Here is a 12,238-nt window from a genome sequence, read left to right on the forward strand (position 1 = left end):
CATCCACATTTCTATAAGTACATTTGTTATTTAACACGAAACTTGTAGCATATGTTAAATGCTTATTTATTAAGACTGTATGGTACATGGAGATTCTCAAAGCTCATGAAATATTTGATCTTATTAAGACAGTATGGTACATGGTATATCGCATGAAGCAACCCTTTGAAGGATATAAAGTACCACAATATTCTTGATTAAGAGTTAACACTAAGAGTTTGAGTATTTTGAATTCAAATTTGATATTGTTGTAACATATTCTAACTATTAGATTAGTTGTTGATGCTACTAAAGAGTTCAATCATTTGAAAAGTGAAAAACAGGTCGAATTTTGTGATAAATGATCAGGTATGAAGACAATGTTGCTTGTATTACTCAAATCAGAGAAGGGTTCATCAATGGTGACAGTTCAGAAAAAAGTCAAGAGATTGGAGTCAAACAAATTTGATCACAAGATAATATGGCGAACCTTTTTACCCAAACTTTTTTTCTGAAGCCTGAATTCCAGAAGTTAATGAAAATAAGGGGGAGATATTAATCAGGGGGAGATATCAATCAGGGGGAGCATCCCAATTCTACTACATACATGACATATGCGTGTTGTACTTTTTTTCCCTTCGACTAGGTTTTTTGTCCCACTGGGTTTTTCCTAGCAATGTTTTAACAAGGCAAAATAAGCGTGTCTAACACCATATCAATGATCTAGAAGAAAGTTGCACTCTTTTTCCCTTATCTTCGGTTTTGTCCCACTGGGTTTTCCAAGCAAGGTTTTTAGTGAGGCAACGATGTCATTGTATGGTGGACATCCAAGGGGGAGTGTTATAAATGCATGAGTTGGTGGATGACCACCATACCTCTTAGCATTCACTCTTTCTAATTCTATGTAACCTATACACTAAATACCTCTTATGAGTTGTTAATGTCTTCTTACCATTGTAAGCCTATAAATAAGAGGTCTTATCAAGATGAGGGACACAAGTTCATAGAACAAATTCTTTGTATTTCTCTTCCTCTTAGTGCTCTCTACAATTCCTCCTAGTTTTATAACTGGGATTTAAAAAAGAAGAAGAGATATTTAGTCATATACCCATTCTTAGCACTAATAATATAGATAAATCTTACACCATTTAATTTATATAAACAAACCCAAAAAATGACAGCTGGCCCTATTGAATTTAATTTTGATTATTAAATTACTTTGACGACCTGAGTGTTTTGGGTATTTTTATGGGGTTTTGGGGTTGGGCTTGTTTTAAGAAATTGATGGCAGTTTTATAATTTATAAGAAGTTAAAAGCCTCTTTGCTATATTGTAAATGAGATTTGGGTGTGTTTCTAAAGTCCATTTCATATAAGGTTTTTTTTTATTTAAATAATTTGGGCTCCTATATTGGGTATAATAGTGAATCTCCCTAAAAAATAAGGTTAGGAAAATACAGAAAGGAAGTGTGTAAGATCAGTCATTATGAGATCCATGTTTCAACATGATATTATTATTTACATTACTAGTCAATCAGAAATTTTCTGTGCAACTTGAAAAACGGATTTTATAATTTTGTCATGGAGATGTTATATAAGAAAAAAGATGTAATTGGTTTTTAGTTGTCGAATTCACCAGTCTTGCATGCGAAACTGCTTACGACTTGGCATGTATACAATTAGTTGATGGTTGAGTTGAGTTAAGCACTTGCGTCACCACTCCCATTCTTTTCCTTCTAGAAAACGTTATAGAAGCATCCTTAATCCAGTAATTATATAGGAACAAACGAATCAAAAAATTTCTTCTTCTCAATATTATTTATTTGAATATAGACCTCAAAATTCAAAGGCTTTCCAAGAACATTACACTATAAAAGAAAAGAAGGCTCCTTCTGTGTTTAATACACATCTCAATTCTCATAGACCGTCCCGTTTCGAATATATCAATGGCAGAAAAAACAAAGAGGTAGCACTTTAAAGTCCTTTATGCTTTGAAGTACTGCTTTCATAACAATTTCTCACTACTTTTTGTGTTATGAATTTGGTGTTTGTGTTTTCTCAGGTATGCAGTTGTTACTGGAGCAAACAAAGGCATAGGATTGGAAACTGTGAGGCAATTGGCCTCAAATGGATTCACTGTAGTCTTAACTGCCAGAGATGAGAAAAGGGGTCTTGAAGCTGTTGAGAAACTCAAAGAATCTGGCCTCTCAGGTCAAGTGGTTTTTCATCAACTTGATGTGGCTAAACCTGCTACTGTTGCTTCCTTGGCAGAGTTCATCAAAACCCAGTTTGGAAAACTCGATATCTTGGTATGTGTATGATCATAGCTGCAGGTTTCTTGAAAAAGTTTCTGTCTTTTGAAATAATTATAAGTCTTAGGCTTACACAATATCCACACAGGTGGAGGTTATATTAGAGACTGTAAAATTGAGTGGCTGATCCAAATCCAACTCTATGTCTTTCCATTGTTTTTCGTTTTTTTTTTTGGGTGGAATTCTTTCCATATATATGCTATATGATCCCTCTCTGTACAATTTAAAAGCACCATAGAAAGATCAGTGGCTGGAGTTAAGGGGTTCGGGAAAAGCATAATTATTGGCCTTTATGGTTGGTTTGGTTGTAACAACAAAAGAGATTTATCCAAGTAATCAGAGGATCTACCTACTTCCAATTAATTTCATTTTCTAGAAAAAATTTCAGTTCTTTTCTTTGCTAAAAGAAAGCAAATAGTGAAACAGTTGGACTCTGCACAGGTGAACAATGCAGGGATTACTGGAAACCAAGTAGACGGTGATGCTCTTAAAGCTGTAGCAGACACTGGTGCCATGGTAAGTCTTTTGCATAATTTTTATCAATAGCTATCAAAAACTAAAAGCTTCAATGTATGTGCTTAATATGAATATAAGTTCTCTTGCTGTCTTCCTCTGTCATATTTTCATTGTGATGTGCATGTCAAACTTTGATCACCATTTTTCTTGTTGGGGGTGGGTGTAAGTAGTTTGCAATAGCCACCATAATATGTTTGTTCTTACTGATGCAGGAAAGAGGAGAAGTTGATTGGAGTAAATTAACGACAGAAACTTATGAGTTGGCAGAAGAATGCTTGCAAATAAACTACTATGGTGCTAAAAGAACAGCTGAAGCACTTATCCCACTCCTCCAGTTATCCGACTCACCGAGAATTGTTAATGTTTCCTCTTTCTTTGGGAAGTTAAAGTACATACCGAGCGGTTGGGCTAAAGGAGTTTTTACTGATGCAGAAAACCTAACAGAAGAGAGACTAGATGAGGTACTGACTGAGCTTTTAAAAGACTTCAAGGAGGGTTCACTTGAAAGTAAGGGCTTTCCTTCTTCTTTGTCAGCCTACATAGTCTCAAAAGCTGCACTGAACGCATATACAAGGATTCTAGCAAAGAAGTACCCCACTTTTCGTATCAATTCAGTCTGCCCTGGCTTTGTCAAAACAGATATAAACTACAATACCGGTGTCCTACCCGTCGAAGAAGGCACTGCAAAGGTTGTGAAGTTAGCATTGGTGCCCAATGATGGCCCTTCTGGCTCCTTCTTTGTTCAGTATGAAGTGTCAGATTTTTAATTGAAGATGATCCATTTATGCAAATTAAATACTTGTCATTTATTTGGCACGATCTTGAAGTTTTAATGTAACAAAGTATATTTGGACCCAGCACCAGATCCTTTTTAAGTTCTTTCTACATCCAATATGACTCGAGGACAACATACAATAGTCCTGTATGATTGCATCTCTGTGAAATTATCTTCCACATCTGGAATTGATTGAAGGATCTAGTACATTGCTTGTTTACATTTCTACTTATCAACTGGCTCTTGAACCCATATTATCATTTACATTATTATTCAATCAGAAATTTTATATGATTGATATCCGTCCTTTGATCGATACTATCGTTAACATTTCGGTGTATTTTGTTATGCATATGTTGACAACAATTATATTAACACTTTATCAACAATCCGTCATTAATTAAGAAGTGACGTAGGTGTGGAGAATTGATTATATCCAACAATTCGTCAATCCGTCAATATTATTGTATTCAATTGTTGAATAAAGAAAAAGACAATTGTTATGTTCAACGCAAAACTACTTAAGACTTTTCATGCCTTTTTACTCCATCGGTGGTTGAGCCCCTTGGCCCCCCATTGGGGAAGGAGGCCCTTGTGAACATATTGAAAGGTCTCTCTGGTCTGTCTACGTGTGCACTTGCGTCACTACCTTCATCCTTTTCCTTAATACTCCAAAAAAAAAAAAAAAAATCCAAGCAAATGTTGTTCCATCTTTCCCATTCGGTATTATCAATAGTATATTAATAACATTTTGATATATTTTGTTAGTTATATGTCAGAGATAATAATTTTGACACCTTATTAATAGTCTGTCATTTAATTATAAAATAAGTTTAAAGAAAATTTGATTATTCAATATTATCCAACTTAAGTTGTAATAGCGCAATCGCAAAGAGTGAAGACCCACATTCAGAGGAGTCTCACCCTTATTTAAGCATGCTACCGGTGTTGCTGTTTTATCTAAGATTTTTTCCTATCAAAAGGTGAAAGTTGTCACAAGTAAATTAATATTCATGTTTCTACTAGGATATTATTAGTCAATTAGAAATTTTCTGCAAATTGAAAGTCTTGCATGCGAAACTGCTTGCCACTGCCACCACAAAAATTCTTCGACAACGTGAGCAATTGCGTCACCATGCCCCATTATTTTCCTTAAAAATCTTCAAAACAAAAATCCAAACAAATCTTGGTCCCTCTTTAACCACAATATCCAATTACTGCTAGAAAACATCAGAACCATCCTCCCTCCAGTATGTATATAGGAACAAAAGAACCAACAATTTTCATCTTCTTCTTATTATTTATCTGAATATAATGTAATTTTAGGTATTTTGGGAACCAGCAGATCCTTTTTAGGTTCTTTCTACATTCAATACGAGGATGGAATGTATATGATGCTTTTTATCTCAGCAAAATTTCACCAAAAGCACAAATAACAAAAGAAACTGCACCCCAAAAAAGAATAGAAAAGTTCAGGTCTTTCTGGCCTCACAGGAAGCTCTCAGCTGACTTGACCTTCCCCTTTGGTTTTTGGGAAAAGACTTAGCTGTCCTAGGGTGACTACTCCTTGTTCCTTCCTATAGAATCTTGTGAAGTATGCAAGTTTCTTGCGTTTTGAGAAGAGCGACAACACTCCCAAATAAAGGCTGAAAGAGTCACATTTAGGGGGTCTCACCCTTTTTTGAGTGTGCTACCGGTGCAGCGGTCCTATTTACCATTTTTTTTCCTATCACAAAGTTGTGGCAAGTAAATTAATATATATTTTTAAAAGTCTAGTTGGAATTTAAAAAAAAAAAACAAGAGATATTTAGTCCTATATCCATTCTTAGCACTAATAATATAGATAAACCCTACACCATTTAATTTATGTAAACAAACCCAAAAAAAACCCAAAAACTGACTGCTGGCCTTATTGAATTTAATTTTGAATATTAAATTACTTTGATGCCCTATTGAGTGTTTTAGGTATTTTTATGAGGTTTTGGGGTTGGACTTGTTTTAAGAAATTAATGGTAGTTTTGTAATTTATAAGAAGTTAAGGGCTCGTTTGGGAGTGCTTCTTCCCGAAGCGCTTATGTCAGTAGCGCTTATGACATAAGCACTTCTACAAGAAGCAGTTTGTCGTTTGGATGTCACATTTTAAAGTGTTTTTACATTACATAAAAGCGTTTTTTATATTTTGTTGAGTGTTTGGCTGACACAGTAAAACCGTTTTTAAAAGTGCTTTAAAAAAATTTAAAGAATCCCAAAATATTTTCCTCTACATATTCATTTTCAAATTAAGTAATCAATTCGAAATTCTTCCCAATTCTACTCCCTGAATGATTTAGGAATAGAAACAGAAACATATTCTGAAAATTTAAAAGTAAAATTATACCCAAAACAATTCATTAGATTCAAAAACGGAACCTCGAACATACACAACATTAATAGATTACACAAGCAAGAATAGCGTAAGAAATTAGATCAACAAATTAACTGGATGAAATTTAGAAAAGCACTTTGGTGCCTTCGTAATCTGACATTGTTGCTCCGACTTTCAAATTCGAACCTTAATTTTTTGGAAAATCGGTGAAAACAGAAGCTCACGAATTGCAGGCTCTGGAAAGGATCTGGGGTATGTGTGAGTGAGGCTCTGCTACAGTAATGGCTGTAGCTTTAAACCACAGTAGTCTTCTTCGCAAATAAAGTCAGAAAATAAAGAGCAAATATGTTCAATATTGAGAGAAGCCATGAGAGAGATGGAATAGAAGCTTAAGGATTCCATGGGTGTTTTGGCGTTGTTGGGCTTTTCCAGGTTAGTGTTTTGGTTATAATAGGAGAGAAAAAGAGAGGGGAAAAAAAGAGAGGGTATTTTGGCATTTTTAAAAATTAAATATGGGTATTTTTGGTATTTTAAAAGTTTCATTAAAGGGAGCCAAGTGCTTCCCGCGTTTTTGTTCTGCAGCGCTTTTAAGAAGAAGCACCTTGAGAGGTGCTTCTTCCAAAACCACTCCAAGTGCTTTTGGATCTCACCCAAAGCGCTTTTGCAATTTTTGCCAAACACCATTTTTAAAAGACAAAAGCGCTTTCACCCATTTAGAAGCGCTTTTTGTTGCTCCAAAAGCACTCCCAAACGAGCCCTAAGGGCTCGTTTGGGAGTGCTTCTTTCCGAAGCGCTTATGCCAGTAGCGCTTATGCCAGTAGCGCTTAAGACATAAGCGCTTAAGACATAAGCGCTTCAATCCACATGTTCGAAATTTTGCTGCTTCAGGAGTCTCCTACAATAATATCAACTTAAATGAAAAAGTTCTAACAAAACTATGTATCTAGCTTCAGGTGTAAGAAAATATAACTCAACTGTATGACAAGAAATTCACCTTCACTTTCTTGTCCCACCATTCATTGCTAGCATTGATGGTTTTCTTCACAGGATCCCATCCTAGACCAGTCTCTTTTCCAACCAAAGATGTCCACAATTGCCAATCTTTCTTAAGTCCAGTCCATTTGTTCTTGAGTTGCTTTTGAGTGTAGGTCCTTTGAGTCAACTCACTAAATTTCTTTATAACATTTTTCCATCCTTGCTTACTAAAATGGCCACCTGGTCGATTTCCAGCTATTGTCTCAACAACACAAATTTTTATAAATGCATCAAGAGCCTCATCATCCCAATGAGCCTTTCCTTGTTTCTTGCTTTCTTCGCCACATTCATCTTGTGATGGCTTATCCATATTATTAGACATTACTCTATTAAAAACATTGTACAATGAACACAAATTAAATACTTTCTATGCAACCATTATTTTTTTATCGAAAGAGAAAAACTGTAAAACTTAAAAGACAACATCTAATTTCCTTGCAGTTAACCACTTCACACACTAAGATGAAATTAATTGCAGAGTACCAGTACCACGTATTTTGCATTTATTTGCATATATTATATCATTAGCAACCCTTTCCAGTATTTTAATACACAAAGCAGTTTGGATACACAAGTATGAAAGGAAACATAATCTTTGTAGTTTCTTCAATCAGAGATCAACACAATAATACAGAGACAAATAGCAAAAGTAAAACTTCCTTTTGCATGCATCCATCCAAGAGGACAAAACGGTGACCAAATCAAAGACAAATAGTAGAAGAAAAATAAATATGAGATATGCACCTGGTAGAGAAGGAAAACGAAAAAGAATTTTCGAAAAATCAAACTATTAATCACAAGATAATGGTCAACGAAAAATTCAGGAACTTTTCAAGTTCAATTGCTGGGATTTATGAGAACACACAGAAAAGCCAATAAATTTGGAAACAACAAGAACCAACAGAATAGAAACATGGGATTTAAGCAAGACAAGTTAACAAGAATTGATGATTACCTCTTTTTCAGAATAAGCAGAAATATGACAGATGAAAAGTCCACTAGGATTTGGAATTCCCCTGCAATATGAAGTCCAAAAAATCTAAAGAGTTGGTGTGTGCTGTGACTTCGTGGATGTGAAGGCAGAAGAAGAAGGGTGTCGCTGAAGCAAGAATTGACGCTGAAGCTTTGCTGCCGACCAGAGCAGATTGTACGAGAGAGATAATAGAAGATGGGTGATAGGTTTTGGCGTCTGATAGGTTTTGGAGTCTGGGCTTTTCGCGGGTAGTTTTGGTTTAATAGGAGAGAAAAAGAGTTTCGCGGGTAGTTTTGGTTTAATAGGAGAGAAAAATAGAAAAAAGAAAAAAAGAAAGAAAGGGTGTTTTGGCATTTAAAAAAATTAAATATGGGTATTTTCGGCATTTTAAAAGTTTCATTAAAGGGAGCCAAGTGCTTCCCGTGTTTTTGTCCTGCAGCGCTTTTATGAAGAAGCACCTCTCAAGTGCTTCTTCCAAAACCACTCCAAGTGCTTTTGGATCTCACCCAAAGCGCTTTGGCAATTTTTGCCAAACACCATTTTTAAAAGACAGAAGCGCTTTCACCCATTTAGAAGCGCTTTTCGCTGCTCCAAAAGCACTCCCAAACGAGCCCTCAAACAACTTTCAATAATTTTGAACAGTATTTAGAAGAAAGTAGACACTTTTAAGTGGGCCCCAACTGAGTAACAGATGAGAGCATTTTTGCTCACCACTTTAACCATAGGTGTACCCTCACCACCATCCTCAATGCTTGACACGTGTCCATAGGTGTAATCATGATTCCATAAATACAAAGCAAAAGTTAACTATGGTTATGTCTATAGACACGTGTCAAGCATTGAGGATGGTGGTGATGGTACACCTATGGTTAAAGTGGTGAGCAAAAATGCACCCGTAACAGATGCTTAAAGCAAGAGAAAACTCTCATGAAACGGGGATAGCACTTTTTGCTATCCTCTGTCAATAATGCAATGACATGTAAGATCACTTTTCCACATGTCATTGTGTTATTGGCCGGGGATAGCAAAACAGTGCTATCCCGTTTCATGTAAGTTTTTTTTTAAAGCAAGGCCCCGTTCTTAATGATGAGCTTGTTGATATAAAGAATTAAAATAAATAAATAAATGGAAAAGAGAACTTTTAAGTAGGTCCCATTGCACTCTTGTAGTCTCCCTAATGCACCACGTGTTCATATCCCATTGCACTTGATTTTGCAATTACAGTCAAGCCTCTTGGTATGCAGCAGGACTATACTGACTTACATATACCCCTAAAATACTTTGTCACATTGATGCCTCACTTCTTAATTCCTTGTTCCGGGTAACCCAGAAAGAAAATTTTATAATTTCTTATTAGAAAAAGAATTAGGTGCCACAGTACCACTCCTTTTTCTTTTTCTTTTTTTCCTTTTGGGTGCAATGGGGGAACCAAGCCTAGAGAAACGAAACTAAACACTGATGCCACTCCTTGATCAGTGGGCATTCTAAAAAATTCAGAGAAATTTATAATAAAATTCATTTCTTATATTGAATTTATATATACACCCCTAAACCTTATAAATTGAAGAAAAAGGACCAACTGAACTGTAATATTTTTAATTTGAATTATATGTGTAATAGCATTATTGTCCTTGGATTATGATTTTTAGGAAAGGGAAAAAAACACTAATAGCATTGTTGTAATTTTTAGGGTTTTCAAGGGTGGTATGGTACATTTATGACATGCTTACTAATCCATAATTGGATTAGGGGGAATTGAATAGAGGAGGAGTTGGATTTAGGAGGTTAGATTCCGAATTCCTATTGAAGTTGTTTACTAAACCATATGGAAGTGGTACTAATTTAGGGTTAAATTCATGACTAATTCCTTATTACAAGTTAAATTCACTTGAATTGGAATTGAAACCAAATTGATTACTAAAATGCCCTCGTTGTTGGGCTAAAGTAGATGGCAAATTTGAAATTTTATAAATTGTGCGATGATATAATGGATAAAAAAGTTGAATTCCCAATGGGTTAGTTCTTCAGGAATTACAATACCACCTCTCACCCAAGAGTCCAATTCCTTCAAAATCAAGAGTTGAATTCCTACTTTTTTGTGGGTGTCACTCGTATTTTTATTCCTCCATGTGAAGTAAACATAGGAGTATCCATAATAGGAATTTAACTCCTTATTTTGATTCCGAAAGGCAAATGGAGTTTTTCCTAAGATGTATTGTAGAATTCTTCTCTATTTTGGGCCCTATTTATGGGCTTACATGTGAAAAACGCACTAATTAATATCTTCTAAAGAGCCTTTATGCTTTTGGATCATGCTCAAGTGATTTTATATTTTTGTTAATTTTTAGTCAATGAGTAAGCCCATTATGGCCTTTGTTAGTTTGGATTTAGGAAAGTACAATTTTGCCCTTATTGACAAAAAGGTGGTATTCCAAAAAAAGAAAAACGTAAAGTAACTTCTTTTTTTTTTGGTCATGAAAGTAATAATAAGTTAATAACTGGGTTTGGTGAGATATAGTGAGATACTAGCCTCTCCGCACGTGCTTCCGCACCTGCGAGAGGCTTTCTTTTTTTAAATTTAAAATTTCTTTTAAAATTAAAAAAGATAATGGGTAGTTGTTTTCTATAAAAATAGGATCCATTATCCGAATTTTCTTTTAATTTTAATTTTTTTTTAATATGAAAAAGTGTGAATTTGCCATATTATCCTCATTTAATTAATAATTTCAATTTTTAATGTTTGCATTAACCAAGGACATTTTCTGGTATTTTGAATGTTTCACCATTCTTTGCCTTTTGCTTTATATATATAGATGACATCATTGCATGCACAACATTTTTATTTTTGAGATATGACCTCATTGCATACACAATATGAATGAATAAGAAGATGGTAAAAGCCTAAATGTATCTTTCTAGGAAAAAAGCAAGGGTAAGAAATTAGACTAAACAGAAGGAGCCTTCTTTTCTTTCACAACGTAAAGTTGTTGGAAAGCCTTTGTATTTTGAGTATTATTATATTCAAATCGATTCGTTTGTTCCTATGTTTTCTAGAAGTCATTGAATGAGAAAGATGGAACAACATTTGCTTGGATTTTTGTTTTGGAGTATTAAGGAAAAAGAGGGGGCTAGTGACGCAAGTGCCCACGTTGTTCATAAGAGCGACTCCAGCAGCTAGGGCAAGGGGCAGGCTAGGGGGGGCAAGCCCAAAAAATCGTTTCCAGCAACAAAACCCAGCCCGGGCAAGCTGTGGGTCCCAGCGAACTGGGCTGGCCCGAGGGCAAGTCTAGCCCCAGGTCCAAAACTCGGGCAAGCTGACGTCATTGATGATGTCAGCGATACAGTACCGCTACAGTACTGCTACAGTGCGTTGCTACAGTGCCGCGCACAATACTCTCTGCCACGTGGCTGCTGCTGGGCTCTCCGATTCGATTTTTTCCAGCAATCCAACGGCGACGATTTTTTGTGCAATAAAAAATTGAAAAAAAATCGAAAAAATGTTTTAAAAATTCCAAAAAAATACTGAATTTATTTTCTATAAATACCAACAAATACTCTTCACTTTTAAAAAAAATACCGAAAATCTTATCTGATATGAATAGTATTGACACGTAGGAACCCAAAAATCTTACATGAAAATATTATCCAAAATAATTGTTTAAGTAAAAAAAGTTGTGAAAAAAACAAAAAAATGAATAGTAATTGCCATGGCAAGGGTTTGATTGCTGGAAACACACATAGCTAAAAAAGGCAAGGGCAGCCACTATTCACGTGAATAGTGTCAGCCCTAGCCCCCCCCCTTGCCATGGCAAGGGTTTGTTGCTGGAAATGCTCTAACATGCCAAGTCTCAAGTAGTTTTGCATTTAGCATTGGTGAATTTGGCTGCTCCAATCCAATAACATGATTGTCAAAGAGACCCATGTTGTCTTTTTCTTTATTAAACAATTGAATGTTCAATTCTTCTATACACCTACGTCATTTCTTAATTAATAATGGATTATCAATAACGTGTTAATATAATTGTTGTCCACATGTCCATAAGAAGTATATATATATCGAAATGATATCGATAATTTTGATCAAAGGATGGACATCAATTGCATAGAATTTCTGATTATAATAATGTAAATGATAATATGGGTTCAAGAGCCAGTTGATAAGTAGAAATGTAAACAAGCAATGTATTAGATCCTTCAATCAATTCCAGACGTGGAAGATCATTTCACAGAGATGCAATCATACAGGACTTTCGATTTTATCCCATCCTCAAGTCATATTGAATG

General features: G+C 35.2%; 2 protein-coding genes across 2 annotated transcripts; one reads left to right on the top strand and one right to left on the bottom strand.

Moving 5' to 3' along the window:
- Nucleotides 1-1,792: 1,792 nt before the first annotated feature.
- LOC110759264 ((+)-neomenthol dehydrogenase-like) lies at nucleotides 1,793-3,853 on the top strand. Its single transcript, XM_021961314.2, has 4 exons — nucleotides 1,793-1,944; nucleotides 2,041-2,287; nucleotides 2,732-2,806; nucleotides 3,019-3,853. Exons 1-4 carry the CDS (start codon nucleotides 1,925-1,927, stop codon nucleotides 3,571-3,573), a joined length of 897 nt encoding a protein of 298 aa, XP_021817006.1. The 5' UTR covers nucleotides 1,793-1,924; the 3' UTR covers nucleotides 3,574-3,853.
- A 3,063-nt stretch (nucleotides 3,854-6,916) lies between these two features.
- On the bottom strand, nucleotides 6,917-7,303 carry LOC148296903 (L10-interacting MYB domain-containing protein-like). The gene has a single exon (XM_088248667.1). It carries the CDS (start codon nucleotides 7,301-7,303, stop codon nucleotides 6,917-6,919), a length of 387 nt encoding a protein of 128 aa, XP_088104793.1.
- Between the last annotated feature and the right edge of the window lie 4,935 nt (nucleotides 7,304-12,238).

The sequence above is a fragment of the Prunus avium genome, chromosome 2 (genome assembly GCF_965620075.1).
Source record: "Prunus avium chromosome 2, drPruAviu1.hap1.1, whole genome shotgun sequence".
NCBI lineage: Eukaryota > Viridiplantae > Streptophyta > Magnoliopsida > Rosales > Rosaceae > Prunus > Prunus avium.

Coding starts and splice junctions, on each gene's coding strand:
- LOC110759264 (XM_021961314.2), top strand. CDS start 1,925: ATGGCAGAAAAAACAAAGAG. Junction 1,945..2,040: donor ATGGCAGAAAAAACAAAGAG/GTAGCACTTTAA, acceptor GTGTTTTCTCAG/GTATGCAGTTGTTACTGGAG. Junction 2,807..3,018: donor TAGCAGACACTGGTGCCATG/GTAAGTCTTTTG, acceptor TTACTGATGCAG/GAAAGAGGAGAAGTTGATTG.
- LOC148296903 (XM_088248667.1), bottom strand. CDS start 7,303: ATGTCTAATAATATGGATAAGCCATCACAAGATGAATGTGGCGAAGAA.